This window comes from Dioszegia hungarica (genome assembly GCF_025882075.1).
Source record: "Dioszegia hungarica strain PDD-24b-2 chromosome Unknown MKK02contig_8, whole genome shotgun sequence".
Taxonomy (NCBI): domain Eukaryota; kingdom Fungi; phylum Basidiomycota; class Tremellomycetes; order Tremellales; family Bulleribasidiaceae; genus Dioszegia; species Dioszegia hungarica.
The window spans coordinates 151224-166691 of NW_026515770.1; the positions used below are offsets into that span (position 1 = coordinate 151224).

Sequence of the window (15468 nt, forward strand, 5' to 3'; positions counted from 1 at the left end):
TGTTGAGCGGCTTCCGCAGCGATTTGTTTGCCAAGTGATCTGGTGCCCCTAGCGTACCCTTCGAGGTCTCGTCACTTATGCGCTACTCCCGATAGGCAAGTCTGAGGTAGATATAAGGTAGACAAAGAGGTATTCTGTGCGCGGTTTGACGATGACGATCCTCACCGGCACAGATTCGGATGCCGTAATAAAGCAGTTCCGACGGAAAGTAAAATGTTGACAGGCAGACCGTGAGCTCGCTCGTTTGGGCAGCGACAACGATGCTTTGAGCGTCACCTTTATAGCGAAGATAGAGGAGACCGGTCTCGCGTACGAGTCTCATAGGTGATCTCGAGCTGTATCTCGGCCTGGATATCCCATACGAGTACCAAGGAGGGAGCGATGTCGCGACTAGCCTCCCTCTCTACCCCCTCTCGGTCTCGGTCCTCGCTATCCCCTTCGCCTGGGCCAGCGACTGTGCCTGTCGTGGCTCTCCCGCCAATAGAGACGACACATCATCGTATGCTCAGGATCGTGATCAGCGAGATCAAGAACCTGCTCAGGACGTGGGATGATCTGGTCGGAGTCGACGGGATCAAGGCGAGCAAGGGGGTTATTGATGAGAGTACGACGATGGAGTGAGTCTGCGCGAGTCTTTCGCCGTTATTACGGTCGAGAAGAGTTGCTGCACGTAAATACGGATGAGCTGATTCTGGTAGCAACCTACTCCAAGTCGCCGAGACCGAGAGAACGTCCATGTCGACTCATCTCGTGAGACTGCACGATCAGCGCGCAGCGATGGAAGCGGTTCTGGCAAAGCTGGTGAGCGTTACTTCCTCTCTCAGGGTGCTTCGGACTTTGATGTCCTCAGGGAAGGCTCCTCGCTAAGCTATCTCTGCTCGTGGACCAGGCGGAGAAGATCTTCTTTGAGGCATGCAGACTGCAAGGAGCAGCTTGGGTGGTCGAAGAGCCATTATGGTTAAGCTGGACACTGGATCATTTCGGTAGGCTCCTCTCCTCTGATATTCTGCCTGGTCTTCTTCATCCTGGTCTCGAGCTGATTTATAAGTGAACTCCATTCCACCCCTCATATCCCTCCACAACGACCACCTCGCATCCCTCACGTCCCTCTCCCGCATCATCCTCAACCCAGATACGACCTTTGACGATGCCAAACTTGCCCTCGAGCGCTGGCGCGACCTGTCTATGGCTGGTACGAGACACCAGGGCGTACGAGAATGGGAGGAGCTGGTAGACTTGGAGCTGTCTGCCGGCGGTGAGGATAGCTCGGAAGAGGAAGAGGAGAAGGTGGTTAGTAGCGGGAGGAAGAAGAAGGGGCGGAAATGAGGAGCTCTGTCCACCGCCGCCATGCTCTGCCGCCACGAGCGCAGGCAAGTGACCTTACCACGTTACCAGGTCGACCTGCATCTGACCCTCGGTCACCATTCGGCAAAGGACGGTCCGATACCCACCGTGCCTGATTCACACACCATTGTCATCACTCAACCTTGTCTGGGAACAACGGGTTCCTTCGTCCTCGCTATATTGACATTCGACCGCATCTCAACAATATGGGCTGCAGAGGATCATCTCTGCGCTCGCCTCCGACACAAGCAGCTGTTGTCCCTCTTAGCGTAAGTCTCCCTTTCTGACCCCGCGCGTACGCTGGTCGGAAATAAGCTGATTGAATAGGAACAGAAATCGCCCACCGCTTGGTCTGTTGCGGAGCATCACGTCACCCTCGCTCCGCCTCCCGTGGACACTGGAGATGCGGAGCTACCGGCCCCTACCATGCCTGAGAATCCATGACAAGATTCGGTTCAGCCCATGAGGAACGTAATCGACGCTATGGGAGGATGGGGCGAGGAATGTAAGTTCTCCCCTCCTTTGTCAAAGGCTGCGATGTATGCTGACTCTATAGCTCAACTACAATCTCCCAAACACCACAAGACCAAGCCCACCATATGATCATACATTATCATACGACTCTGTTGCGGAGGGTCACAGGCCGAGGGACTCGGCCAGCGCAATAGACTGGGCTCGTTGCTGGGCGCTGGAAGGTGGATCGAGAAGTACATCAAAGCTACATGCAGTGACTTTTTACCAGGAACTCGTCACATTATAATGATCTGTATGAGCTATATGAATTGTCCTTCCTATCCAGAATGAAGCGGAGAATTGTAAGCTTCAGCTATAGCTATGTTGGGTGATCGCGACCCGTCAACCGCGGTATTGGGCTGGGTACGGGAGATATCGAGTCAGCAGCGGGTAGAGAGGGTAGTGTGTTGGACCCGCCAGCCGAGGGGACGACGGGATCCGAAGGCGGCGAAGACGATGCGGAGGGAAGTTGGATGGCAGAAGATTCGGACGCTGCGCCGTCAGAGTCCGCCGGGATCCGCACGCCTCGCTCGGAGCCTTGAACGGGAACGACCGGGGGTGCGACTGGTTCGGCCGCCTTGTCCGAAGAGTCCGCTGCCGGGGGCGAGGCGAGCGCGTTGACCTTGGCGCCAGCCGGGGCCGCTCGCTGCGGGAAGAAGGGGTTCGGTACGTCGGCAGGGGGAGAAGGGGAGGGGGAGGGTGGAGCCTTCAGCGTCTCCTTCGGACCGACCGCTGCAGGTGCTGCGGCAGGGGAGACTGGAGAAGACGTCTGGGCGGGTCCTACAGGAGCGACGGCCGGTTGCGCCTTGGGTGACTTTGCGTTGACCTTTCCGCCGCCAAGTGGGCGAGCGAGCGCTGCAGCAGCGGCGGCCGCAGGAGCTGGCTCGGGCGCTGGCTCGGGAGCGGGCTCGGCCGGAGGTGGGGGAGCGGGCTTAGGCTCAGGCGTAGGCTCCGGAGCCGGCGGTTCCGTGGTGACGACCTCGACCGTAGTAGTCTCTGGCTCCGGCGGAACGGTAGAGGTTGCGTTTACCGTCGTGGTGATATTGGCCGGGACCGTGATGTTCTTCGGCGGATAACATCCCTCGTTCCAGCAGTTGAACAAGATCCCGATCTTCTTCATCCCCGGCGGATAGTTCTTGATCAGACCCTTGGTTGCCTTCCGCTTCAATCGCTTGTTGATACGCTTGACCGAGAGGAGGGGGTAGAGGGAGAGATGATACGCGATGAGTCCGGCGACCTGAGGGGAGGACATGGACGAGCCGGAGAGGGTGGTGGTAGCGACGTTGGATGTAATCCAGGTGGAAAGGACGTCCACACCGGGCGCGAGAAGATCGACACCGCCGCCCCGAGCCGACATGTGCCAGTACGTGTACTTCTTGTCGATGGCGCCTGCGGTGAGAGCGGGACCGACTCGACCTGGCGAGTAGGCGCGGGCGTTGTCTCCAGTGTTACCGGCGGCGATGGCGACGGGGATGTTCTTCTTGAGGGCGGCGAGAACCATCTTGTCGAGACCGGGATGGGCGGGTCCAGAGAGGGAGAGGTTGATGACGGAGCGGCGTTTGCTCGCCTTTCGCGCTTTGACAGCTTGGGTAATAGCCCAATCTATACCGGCGATACTACAGGATCAGCGTAGCTCGACAGCAACAAGATAGAGCACTAACATGTCTGACGCAGCACCAGCACCACCATCTCCCATGACCTTGACGGCGATGATGTTGGCTCCTTTTGCGACACCATAAGTCTTGCCAGCAGCGAGACCAGCGACTGAGGATCAGCTCGGTATCTCTCATTATACAAATCACTCACCATGTGTGCCATGTCCGAGCTTATCCTGCCGGCCATAACCAGGCGCGACAAAGCCCCACCGAGCTCTTCCCTGAAATTCCTTGTGATCGACATTGACACCCGAGTCGACGATGTAGATATCGACTGACAGGTCAGCCTAGGCCATGCATCAGAAGCGGTAGATCAACTCACCACCAGACCCGGCCGTTGTATTGTAGTGGAAGATCCCAGCTCCCTTTGACTCCTTCCGACTCGATACGACCGGTAGATGCCAGGGCGCTTTAGCTTGGTGGATGGTCGTGTTCCAGCCCCGAGGCATAGCGATCGTAGGCTTGGGCGCTTCGGTAGTGGTAGTGGTAGCGGTGGATGTGGGCTCTTCCGGTGGTGGAGGAGGAGGCGGATCCGCTCGGCCGAGTAAGGCGGGAGCGGCGACCCAGAAGTCGTCATCTGCCGAGACCGCCAGTACGCCCATCCGACCTTCGACGGCTGCGAGAATGGAGCCGACAAGAGTAGCGACATACACACCGGCACCGGGGTAGATGGAGCTTACAGAGCTGGCTGCGCCGTCCGAGGTGCCCACAGGGTCGGGACCCATCTCCCCAGGTGGGCCAGCATAAGGTCTAGATGTCAGCTGGATCTCATACATATTTGCGACGATGAGACTCACGCTCCGGGTCCGTATGGATCATCTGCGTCTGGCGGGCCCGCGGAGGCGCCGGAACCACCGGGAGTACCAGGAGCACCAGGAGCACCGGGAGCACCCGCACCTCCATCTGGCGCGCCATAGCCGTCATCATCGTCCGGATCTGGCGCACTCGCACCTGAGCCAGGAGCACCCGGTGCGCCCGATCCATCCTTCGCTCCTGCTCCTCCCCCTGGTGCCCCCGGTGCCCCCGCTCCGGGCGCTCCGGCCGATGGTGGGTCCGCATCGTCCCCGCCATACCCCTCCCCACCCTTCTCAGGCGGCGACAGAGGTACGGGGCACGGCGCGGCGACAAAGGGTGCTCCGAGATCCGAGCCGGGGTATGAAGGTGGTGGCGCATCGGGCGTAGGAGGAGGAGGCGGCGCGGGACCGCCATAGCCTGGAGTACCGGGGACGCCATAGCCAGGTGGAGCAGGGGTGCCGTAACCGGGTCCACCGGGTGCGTAGTAGCTGGGAGCGCCTGGACCTCCGTAGCCTGGCTCACCGGGCATATAGCCTGGAGCGCCGGGACCGTAGTAGGGCGGCTCACCAGGCCCGCCCGTACCGGATCCAGGACCGTAGTAGCCTGGCGATCCGGGGGTACCGTAATTGGGTGTCGCGGGATCAATATAGCCTGGCATACCGTTGGCCGGGTATTCGCCGCCTGCTGCAGGAGCCCCGGGACTGGGGTAGTCCATACTGGGAGGAACGCCAGGAGGTACGTAGCCGGGGTAGCCAGGTGCACCGGGCTCGGCGCCTCCGTCATCGACGTATTCCGGACCGAGACCGTAACCAGGAGGACCGACACCGAAGCCTGGACCGGTCTCGGGGATGTAGGTTGGGAAGTCTGGGAAGACGGGCTTTCCCGCGCCGGGGTAGTAGCCGTCTGCGGGTGGTTTAGGTGGATCGGGGAGATCGGGAGGAGCCGGTGGAGGTGCGCCGCCAGGTGGAGGGGAATCGGGAGGTGGGGAGTCTGGGGGAGGGCTGTCGGGCGGCGGCGCGCCATCTGCCGGCGGCGTACCGGGCAGGGGAATATTGCCGCCTGGCTTGCCTGGGTAGTCGAAGGGGAAGCCCTTGCTGGGAGGGAAGGGATAGTCGACGCCTGGGGAACCGGATGGTGCTCCGGGAAACCCAGGATACCAACCGTATGAGCCGCCGCCGGGACTATCGGGGTTGCCATAGACCGGACCGCCTTTGTACCTTGGGAATTTGGGTTTATCGGGGCCGTAAGGATAGCCGGGGAAGGTTCCGTCTTTGAGTGGGAGGGTACCGTCCGGGAGTGGAGGCTTGTAGCCGGGGATTTCCGAGCCACCGTTGGAGGCGAGTAGGCCTGTATTATCAGCTCGGTCTATACACCGTGAGAATCCTAGACTTACCTGATAGCCAGCTTAGATGCCCTCCAATATCATACCCATCCGCCAGGGTCACCACAAAGGTATCGGCGTTACCCGGTCCACCCACGGAACGCTTTCCGACTCCAGCAGGTTGACTGCTTTTGGGTCGAGGAGGGTCGGTACGCGCTCTATCCTCACCTGCGGCGGTGGACGACCGGCGAGAATTGGAGCTGAATGGCCGTCGCCGCGAGAAGGTGGGGAAGCCATGGGCGGAGAGGACGAAGATGTGCTGAAGTAGCACGAGGCCCGTTATTTGGCGGGCGTGGAGCCACATGCGGGCTGGCGGACCCGGGCAGGAATGGGGGGGCCGATGGGGTGGTGGATGTCTTTCGATGGGTGAGGTGGATGAAGAGATCCGTTTGTATGGTAGTCGCGGAGGTGTGAGTGCTGGTGATGGGTTTAGTAGACGGAGGCGATTCGGTAAGAAAGAGAGGCGGATCCTGTATGAGCACGTATACCTTATACTCGACGTCTCTTACCGCCTATCTAGCGTCATGCCTTGCTCGGCGATAATCGTCGTCAGACAGGCCGAGACACGGATGTTTCGGCGTTCCTATATCGATAGACCTGGGCCACACCTTCGATCAACGACATCTACCGCCCGTTCCGGAGATGAGCCAGCGGATCCATCTCTTCCGGACCGAGGCACAGGGATTCCGATAGAGATCGCGTCTCAGTCGGATAGATGCCCTCACTATATGTGATAGATGGAAGAGGTATGACGCGCGTAATAAAGGTAATGGCATATCGAGCGTTATTGATTCAGACCGATGTTTGAGAAAGACTGTCGGCGGCATGGACCGGTCCAGAGTCACGGCCGATATTCGCGTAGCATCTGTCGAGCGAATGGACAGCTGTGATACCTGAGCCTTGCGAGTTCAGGCCACACTGCAATCACGGTTGTGGAAGAGATGCAAGCAAGAAGCAAGACGTTGAGCGGGACGTGCCTTTTTAGGTCTGCGTCGATCCACGTGGAGACAGCTTCCGAGTGAAAACAGCTTCCGATCGCGAGGAATGAGGAGTTGGCGTTACGTACGTGAGGCCATAGATGACATGAGCTTAGATGGCGACTCAGGCATACGCAAGCCCAGGCATCTCTCCGGATCTGTGTCAGGGACGGACCCGCCAGTCGCGGCAATGACGGACAGCAGCGAATACCCAACAAGATCTGTCATACATATTATAGAGTATCTAATGATATAGCTCAACTCCGGGAGACATCTCGCATCTACATCCACCGACCCCGCTTAAGCCGCCGCCACATCCGGCACAGATACCTTCTCCGCCCCCTTGAAAATCCCAACGAAGGCCTGACCGATGAAGAGGTCCTTCGCTTTGAAGCCGACGACCATCTTGGGCGCCATGAATGTTCCGAGGTATGGAACGGTGATGGACCCAGCTCCGCGGGAGGTGCCTAGTGGGACGAGGAGGGCGTGCATGGGAGAGCGGGCGTATTTCTTCGGCTTGGTGCCTTTGACCTCGGCAAGGATGCTTCAATGTCAGCTCAATTCTGCGATAAGGGAAAAAGAAGCGGGACATACCTTGTGGCAGCGTATTGGGCATCAGCGACTGCGGTCTGACTGGTCTTCCAACCGGGTGTGTTGCAGACATCTCCGATGGCGTAGTAGTCGGCCGAGAGGATAGAGTCAGGAGATGAGGAAGTCACCTGATAATCAGCACTAATCACACTTAAACCGTACCGAAGATGGACTTGGACTCACCCGCAAGAACTCGTCCACCTTGACCATGCTGCCATCGATCGCGCCCTTGTCTGCCTGCTCTACCAGTCCCGCGCCGGACTTGTTACCCACGGAAACGAACACATAGTCCGCCTCAACCGTCTTGCCCGACTGGAGCTTGAGGGTCTTGACCCCGCCTAGTGAGCCCGAGGTGCCATTCCATGCGCCTTCGCTTGCTTCGCCTGATGGAATGTCGACGCGGTCGTTCAGGATCACGTCGATGTTGAGCGCCTTGAGTTCGGCTTCGAGAGCGGTAGACAGCTTCGGGTAAGAGGAAGGAGCGGACCATGCTTCAGCCTTTTGCGCGGGATTGGGGTTGGACGAGGGGTTGAGGATACGGGATTGGTTGTGCACAATGGTGATGCTGGTGCTAGGGAGCAGCTCGCGTACTTCCTGACGGAATTAGCCTGCGTGTCCAGATGATCAAACTTCAAGCATAGATCAAATCAGCGAATAAACTCACTCCTGCAAACTCAACGCCGACCGGTCCACCACCGATCACAACCACCTTCTTGGCCTGGGCAATCTCGGTCTGCATCTTCCTCAGAACAGTCTGCATGTCGGCCATGCTCGATCCGAGCTCGGCGCGCATAGGGGCAGGCTGGAGAGCACCCGTGGCGAGAACACATTTCTGATCTATCAGCATCCTCATCAACCTCCACTGGTAGACAGCGTAGAGTAAAGGACTTACCGCAAATTGCACCTCCTTAGACCCCTCGAATGGCTTCTCCAGCACGATCGAGTTCTTCTTGAGCTCAACAACCTTGTTGGGCGCGATGACCTGGTGCGCCGAGCCGGCAGGGAAGAAAGTTTCAGTCGAGACGGGGACCGTGACGCGCTTCTCCCATCCTACATAGATCAGCTATACCCAGCCACCTCTGAGCGAGAGGCCCTGAACTGACCTGGCTTGACGGCTGCACGGATACCAGCTGGCGCCCAGTACGCATAGTCGCTCGCGTCGATTACGAGGATCCTGTGGGTGGTCGGAAGATGGGGGAGAAGGGAGTTGGCAAGCGTGTGGCCGGCCGCAGATGCTAAATGAGATCAGCTTGCGCCATACGGAACAGCCGCGGCCACTGATACAAAGGGAGTTCACGGACCTCCGATAATAATGATGTTCTTGGTCTCGGACATGTTGGCGGCGCTGTATGCTGAAGGGTGACTTGGATATGTGAGTGATGAGGTCGAAAGGTATGAGTTCTATCGATGAGAGCGTGTGAGAGGGCGAATGGTGAGCTTATATAGATGAAGCTTGCAGGAAACGCTTACAAAGTCGGCCTCAACTAGCTCCTCAACTCAGCTGGTTCGTCAACAAATCCCTCTGAGTTCCGTCGGAAAGGCGTGTTCCGATGGAAGGTGCGCCGTATGCAATGGACGGCGCTGACTGATCCGGCTGAAGCGCTGATCAAACATGCTGATTCACATCACGAGGTAGGTCCACCGGTGATGATCTGAGAATGCGAGGTCGCGCGGATGCGAAGCCAAGTCAGGTAGGCCGTAGGACCCAGTACTACGACTCTACCAGCGCAACATCCAGGCTATGTTTCAGAGCTTCCGGCGGAAGTCACCGCCGCTTAGAGGTTGCAAGCCCCCCGAGGTGTGCATGTGAGTATGCAGAGTTTGGATGATGAGCGGTCCAGGCTGGCGGCTGGCACACCTGACCACTGGCTGGTACGCTCATAGGGCCAGTAATAAGGCTTTTCAGCGGAGCTTTGCTGAGCGTTCGACTCAGCTACAGAGTCATGGCGGCGACGGGTGGAGGTCCGCTTTCGAGTCGAAATTACCTTGCGCGCATCCTGTGGAGTCGTGCAATTTACCTATAAGACTCAGCTACATATATAGCCGTGTGATCTGCAAGCGAACTCTTACCTGTCTTCCATACACAATTGACCCAACAACTCGCTCTGTCAAAATGTCGCTCCCCTTCTACCTCGTAAACGCGTTCACCCTCCCCACTTCCCCCCACTCTGGGAATCAGGCCGCCGTGGTCGTCCTGCCCGCATCCCATCCCAAGGAGGCAGACGACGAGTGGAAGCAGCTAACTGCGCGTGATTTCAACTTTGCCGAGACTGCGTTCGTGACGAAGCGGGAAGATGGGAAGTGGGGTTTGAGATGGTGGACTCCTGCCGTCGTAAGTAGCTCGGCCATCGCGCAGTAGTCGCATGAGTCTCGCTGACGCCTCCAGGAAGTCACACTGTGCGGTCACGCGACTCTCGCTGCTGCTACCGCGCTCTTCACGCTCCACCCCGCCGAGTCATCTGTGACTTTCACGACCCGCTGGGCCGGCGATCTGGTCGCGACTCGGCGAACGACACCACCGTCTTCGGGAAGCGAGACCAAGCCTTCGCTGGACGTGTCCATCTCCCTGCCCGCCCTGGACGCAGAGGCTCTCAAGAACGTAGATGGGTCGCAGACGAGCCAGCTGTTCCAGGATGTCACACAGCTAGTGCTCGCTGCTGCGCCCAAGCTGGGCGGGCCGGATGCGGTCAAGGACGTCTTTGGATTCCAGTGGGGAGGGGAGGATTCAGTCATCGTTCAACTGGAAAGCAGCGTGGATATTGCGGCTCTGAAGGTTGACCTCAAAACAGTCGTGAGTCATCGGCTCAACTTCCTACACGGTGTCCCGGCTGACAGCTCCAGCTTGAGATCAGCAAAGGACTGGTCATCCTCACTCAGGTCGTACCCGGCGAGAGCAGCTCAGGCAGGCTAGTGATCCGCTCGAGAGTCTTCGCGCCAGGTGTTGGCATAGATGAGGACCCAGTGGTACGTCCTCTCACATCCTCTTGTGCCCAACCCGACCAGCGCTGACCAGACAGACCGGCGCCGCCCATGCCTTCTTGACATCATACTACACCTCGCCAACCATCTTCGCCCAGCTACCGTCCTCTGTCACGGAAGGGTCCACTCCAGAGACCGTAGTGCTCGACGCGTACCAGATGAGCGAGAGGCAGGGGCGGCTGGAGTGTCGCTTGGAGAAAGGGGGACGGGTGGAACTGGTTGGACGGGGAGTCATCTGGGGTAAGGGAGATCTGAGCCTTTGAAAGCTATTTGACTAAGGGAAACGCGGACGGTCAATCATAGAGCATGTAGAATCGTTCTTCGGGCGGCATGTCATCATGTCATGGTCATACGAGCTGACCCGCATCTGCGTCCGCTCCTGCTACACCCCGCTAAACACACCCATGCTCATACTGCTCTTCTGCTCCAACGCGTCCGCTCCGTGCCGCCTCTCCAAAGCCGCCGCCCTCTCCAGCTCTGCATCCGCCAGGATAGCCTGCGCGATTCGCAACGCCGCTTGCGCACGTAACGTTTTGATCTCGATCGGATGTAGCAGAGCATGATGCCGGTTGACCTGTCTGATCAGCTACTGCCAGATGTTCCAAGCGTAGCATAACCGCTACTCACCTCGTGTTCCCAACTTCCGCCCATATACCCTGCAGCCAACGCCGGTATTTCCGACAAAACCCTCGCCTCGTCCGCCTTCCGCTGTCTCTCCGCGAGCTCCTCTGCCGTCGGTCCAACAGGTTGCGGCGTGCGCTGCCTAGGCGGAGGAGGCGGTGTCTGAGCACGAGGTGGAGGGGGTGTATCAGGACGGTAGTCCTCCTGGGAAGAAGGAGCGGTATATGGGTTTGGCCGAGGTCCTGCCTCTATAGGAGCACGGCCTTGTGATGAGTTGTATGGACTTCCTGTCTCCGCCTGAGACCTATTCGCCGGGAATGTGGAGGTCACGGGCGACACTTTGATGCGTTCCGACCAGGACAGGCGGGGCTGGGCAACGGGTGACACGGGCGGATCCGAAGGAAGAGGAGGTGGTGGCGGAGGGATAGGGGAGGGTGACTGGACGGGCCGTGCGGGAGATGCAGGGATCTGAGAACGAGGAGGTGCGGTAGGTGGAGGGGGAGGTGGAGGAGGAAGGAATGAGCGAGGTCCGAGGGGGATCCGCTCGCTGCGGGGACCGGCGGGCGGCATGCGGACCATCCCGTGTAGTGGCACCGCGACAGGAGTGGGCCGGGCGAGCGGGGGCGGCGCTGCAGGTGTGATGGGCTGCTGGGATACCCTGTAGTGGTTCACCGGCGCCGAGTCTCTTGCCGCAGGCCGCTCGTCTACTGAGCGACGATCTCCTTGAGAAGAAATGTCCCGCTTCGACGGGCTACGCCTGGTGTCCGGCGACGCAAGTCTCGACTTGGAAGAGCGGAAGGACGATATGGAGGACCGAGAGCGAGATCGACGGGCTGCTGTCCTAGCTGCGGGAGCAGGCGAGCGGGAAGAACGATTCGACGGCGCCCTGTGAGGTAGAGGAGACCGCGAGCGCGAGTGGCGAGAATTGCCACGAGCGCCATACCCGCTGCCTCTCCCTAGCCTATCGTATCCACCGCGATCTAGATCCGCTCGATACACACCTCCCCCGTATCCTCCGCCACCCCTTCCCCTTCCTCGACCCCGACCGCGTCCCCTCCCTCGGTCATCGTACCGCCTATCTCTTCCCTCATACCCGCCTCGCCTGGCTTCATAATTGTCGTTCTCCCTCTCGCCCCTCTCGCCCCAACGGTCCCCCTGATCCCGTCGAACAGGTGACGGCGACCGGCGCCTAGACCGAGCGGGGCTGACCGGTCGATTAGGCAACGACCCAGATGTCTTCAGTGGAGAGGATATTTGGCCTTCTTCCGGAGTGACGGATCCCGTTGCCCTGGACCTGGCTGGGCTCTCTGCGACCCTGGCGGACCCCTCGTTGGACACAGCGGGGCGAGAGCGGCCGTGTCCTGAATCTCGTCTCGACCGTTCTCCTCTCTCCCTGTCAGGCGTCACCGACCTCGACCGACTCCTACTTCTCGCCCTAAATCCGCCTCCCTGCTCTTCCCGCCTCGACCTGTAGTTTCCCCACGTTCGTCCAGCGTTCCGGTCGTATCCGCCAGTGTCGCGAGGGTCGACTCGCCGTCGGTCACGGTCGTCTTCGGCGTACCGCGATGGCCCAGCGTTCGCGTTATACGAGCGATTTGGGCGATCTCTGTACTGTGGCCGAGAACCGCTGGGGCGGTCGTACGCTCGAGGAGGTGGAGAAGGGGACCGAGCCATGTTGATGTATCGTGCGGAGAGAAATTTGAGGATGAAATCGATGAAATCCGAGGTTGCTGCATGCATGAACCAGGCGGTATTGTATAGAGTATTGATACGGTCACGCCCGATAAAGTCCACGTCACCTTAGTCAAGCTCCGCGCCGGAGCCGAGCCGAGCTCCGGCTATAACCTTGCAGCCGGCAGTGGCATCGAGAGAGATTGTGCGAGTGCACTTGTCTGTGGTCTGGACATAGAAGATCATAAGACGCATCAAGTGCACGGAACAGACGTCATGAAGACTTCGCTTGCCCGTCTCTCTCGAGCGACCTCTGTGGGATGGATTGGTCTCGGTGCTATGGGTATGTCCTCGCATCCCTCGCGAGACTGTAGCTGAAGCGGACAGGCCATCCCATGGCTATGAACCTCTTCAAGAAGACGCACATGGCGGAGCAGGGACAGACGGAGCAGCCCGACTTCTACTTCTGTGAACAGAGCGAGAAGAATGCTGAGGCGTTCCTGGCGGATATCAGGAAGACGGGAGGGGAGGAGCTGGCGAGAAGGGTCAGAAGGGTCGGGTCAGGCAAGGAGTGAGTTCTAGGATCAGGCTGCGAGACCTCGCATTGATCATTCAGGATGGCTCAAGCAGCTTCCCGGATAGTGACGATGCTTCCCTCGACGCCCCAGGTCGAGGCTGTCTACCTGGACGAATCGGGCGGTATCTTATCTGGTATTCAGTCATTACCTAGAGACACAGCTGCGCTACCTGATCCTGGAAGCTCGAGCTCGGACTCTGTAGTACATACTGTCCTCATTGACCAGACGACCCTCGACCCGACAGCGGCTATGGCTATAGCTGCTCGGGTACACTCCGAGACGGAAGGGAAAGCATTCATGCTCGATGCCCCGGTATCTGGAGGTAAGCTTTCCCAACTATGTCGCTCGCATCTGGTCGGGGGTGGCTGACGTAGCTAGGTATCGTCGCTGCCTCCGCAGGCTCACTCACTATCATGTTCGGCTCCCCCTCAGAAGCTGCGACAGCTCATGCGGTCCCACTATTACAGAGGATGGCCAGAGATGGCGGGGTCATTCCATGCGGGGCCAACGGGACTGGAGTGGGGGTCAAAGTATGTAACAAGTGAGTCTTGAGCTCCTCCAGACTTTGACTCTATGATCAGTAGCTGATGGTAGCCTTATACTCGCCATCAACCAGATCGGACTAGCGGAAGGTCTTTCCTTGGGCCGATCGCTGGGTATCGACCCAAAGCTCCTACATAATGTCGTCAACAGCTCGTCTGGTAAGCTTGTCTATACACATTTCTCGAAAGATGGGGCTCTCGATCTCATGCTCTCTAGGTCAATCTTGGTCATCCCGAGTCAATACCCCGCTGGCCGAGATCGAGGGCAGTCCGGGATCAAGGGGCTTCACCGGTGGCTTTCAATCTCGCCTGATGTTGAAAGTTAGCTTACTGATCCGCTTCGTCGTGTGTAGAACAGAAGCTGACATAATAGGACGTGGGTCTCGCCCTTCACGCAGCACATCAGTACGACCTCCCATCACCGTTAGGCTGGGCTGCGAAGAGCGTATACGAGTCGGTCTGCGCTGAAGGGGACGGCGAGATGGCTACCAAGGATTTCAGGTTAGTACACTTCGCTGGCCCGCTTATCATGGTGCTGATGGGCCAGTGTGGTACTAGAGTGGTTAAAGAAGAAGCAGGCAGAAGGAGTAGAGAGGGGATGGAAGGATGGCGGACCTGGACAATGACTTGTGTGAAACAAGAAGAATGCGTGAGTGAGCTCAAGCACGATTCTCTGTGTAGAAGCTGATGACTCAGATTCCCCCTGACTCACTGTATCCGGAGGAGAGCAAGCATCTCAGCGTAAGATCATGCTCTGAGCGATCATCTCGCATGTACGGTTGTAAGCTCTGTCTTTGCGCACTTAGATCTCAGGCACCGAGGCACCATCGGAACGGACCTCCGTTCCTTTAGATCTGCTCCACACACACTTATATCCATGACTACTGACGGCCGCGCTTCTGATTAGCCCGCGTGCCTGGGAAGAGCTGAGCCTCGCGTGGACACAGCGGCGTTTTCGCTGATCTGCTCGACTGGTCTATCTTTATCTCATCTTACCAGTCGCTTCACTTCTACTCACGCATCCATCCATCAGGCAATTCAGTCATCCATTACAAGGTTATATACAAGATGGTAGGTGGTCTCCCGGTCATCCCGCGCGCCATTGGCATCCTTCATACCCACGCCCCACCCGCAGACGCAGATGACAACGGCTGACGACAGGTCCAGCCGCGCAAAAACAACCTCGTCTCCCAGCTCGACGCCGACGCTGATACCGTCGACAATGGCGATATATCTCCCATGTCCACCCCTCCTCCCCTGACCGAAGATGCAGCATCTTCCTCGCCGGTCACTCCCTCCACCCCTACCGCCAAAAAGCGATCCACTCCATCCGGCAGCCCCTCCACCCCCAACAAGAAGGCTCGGAAGACTACCACTACCTCTCCGACCTCTGCACCTGGCTCTGCCCGCGGCGCAGGCGGTTTTGACTGGGCTCAGGTCGAGGGGTGGACGCCGGACAAGAGGGAGGCGATGATGGCGAGGATCATCGGAGCTGGGGCGAGCGTGATAGGGACTGCGAAGCTGGCTGAGGAGGTGAGTCAGATGTCTCTCACATCTCTGATCAGATCAGGGAGAACGTGGTCATACAGGCCGGAGGGGGACTATGGCTGACGCGATGCAGTTTGGCATGACCAAGATCGCCATTAATAATGCCATCTCGGCGGGCAAGAAGGGGAATCTGCGGGAGAAAGCGATCAAGGCGGTCAGGGGATGAGCTGGATATATATCTCGCAGGTCCGGACGGAGGCGGCGGATTAGGGTATCGAAGGGTCAAGAGAGCGGATCTCGTTGCGTCATAATGTATCGTATCCTTATCCTATG

The 15468-nt window shown here is 58.6% G+C and overlaps 6 protein-coding genes across 6 annotated transcripts; 3 read left to right on the forward strand and 3 right to left on the reverse strand.

Moving 5' to 3' along the window:
• Window positions 1–381: 381 nt before the first annotated feature.
• MKK02DRAFT_43743 (uncharacterized protein) lies at window positions 382–1326 on the forward strand (the record flags this gene model as incomplete). The annotated part of the gene is made up of 4 exons (XM_053092590.1): window positions 382–617; window positions 699–801; window positions 851–983; window positions 1049–1326. 4 exons carry the CDS (start codon window positions 382–384, stop codon window positions 1324–1326), a joined length of 750 nt encoding a protein of 249 aa, XP_052944841.1.
• A 1657-nt stretch (window positions 1327–2983) lies between these two features.
• Window positions 2984–3787, reverse strand: MKK02DRAFT_10359 (vacuolar serine protease; the record flags this gene model as incomplete). The annotated part of the gene is made up of 3 exons (XM_053085500.1): window positions 2984–3473; window positions 3519–3621; window positions 3664–3787. Coding segments are annotated over 3 exons (717 nt in total), but the record flags the coding sequence as incomplete, so codon positions are not given.
• A 3178-nt stretch (window positions 3788–6965) lies between these two features.
• Window positions 6966–8591, reverse strand: MKK02DRAFT_32575 (uncharacterized protein; the record flags this gene model as incomplete). The annotated part of the gene is made up of 7 exons (XM_053088531.1): window positions 6966–7209; window positions 7260–7384; window positions 7440–7850; window positions 7921–8088; window positions 8149–8306; window positions 8360–8491; window positions 8558–8591. The coding sequence occupies 7 exons, from the start codon at window positions 8589–8591 to the stop codon at window positions 6966–6968; spliced, it is 1272 nt and encodes a 423-aa protein (XP_052944843.1).
• A 778-nt stretch (window positions 8592–9369) lies between these two features.
• Window positions 9370–10498, forward strand: MKK02DRAFT_43747 (uncharacterized protein; the record flags this gene model as incomplete). The annotated part of the gene is made up of 4 exons (XM_053092591.1): window positions 9370–9588; window positions 9643–10047; window positions 10098–10220; window positions 10274–10498. 4 exons carry the CDS (start codon window positions 9370–9372, stop codon window positions 10496–10498), a joined length of 972 nt encoding a protein of 323 aa, XP_052944844.1.
• Window positions 10499–10617: 119 nt separating this feature from the next.
• MKK02DRAFT_43748 (uncharacterized protein) lies at window positions 10618–11968 on the reverse strand (the record flags this gene model as incomplete). The annotated part of the gene is made up of 4 exons (XM_053092592.1): window positions 10618–10809; window positions 10863–11514; window positions 11565–11812; window positions 11858–11968. The coding sequence occupies 4 exons, from the start codon at window positions 11966–11968 to the stop codon at window positions 10618–10620; spliced, it is 1203 nt and encodes a 400-aa protein (XP_052944845.1).
• An 835-nt stretch (window positions 11969–12803) lies between these two features.
• Window positions 12804–14273, forward strand: MKK02DRAFT_26367 (6-phosphogluconate dehydrogenase; the record flags this gene model as incomplete). Its single annotated transcript, XM_053087182.1, has 8 exons — window positions 12804–12870; window positions 12915–13098; window positions 13144–13427; window positions 13484–13646; window positions 13700–13806; window positions 13865–13968; window positions 14021–14148; window positions 14195–14273. 8 exons carry the CDS (start codon window positions 12804–12806, stop codon window positions 14271–14273), a joined length of 1116 nt encoding a protein of 371 aa, XP_052944846.1.
• Between the last annotated feature and the right edge of the window lie 1195 nt (window positions 14274–15468).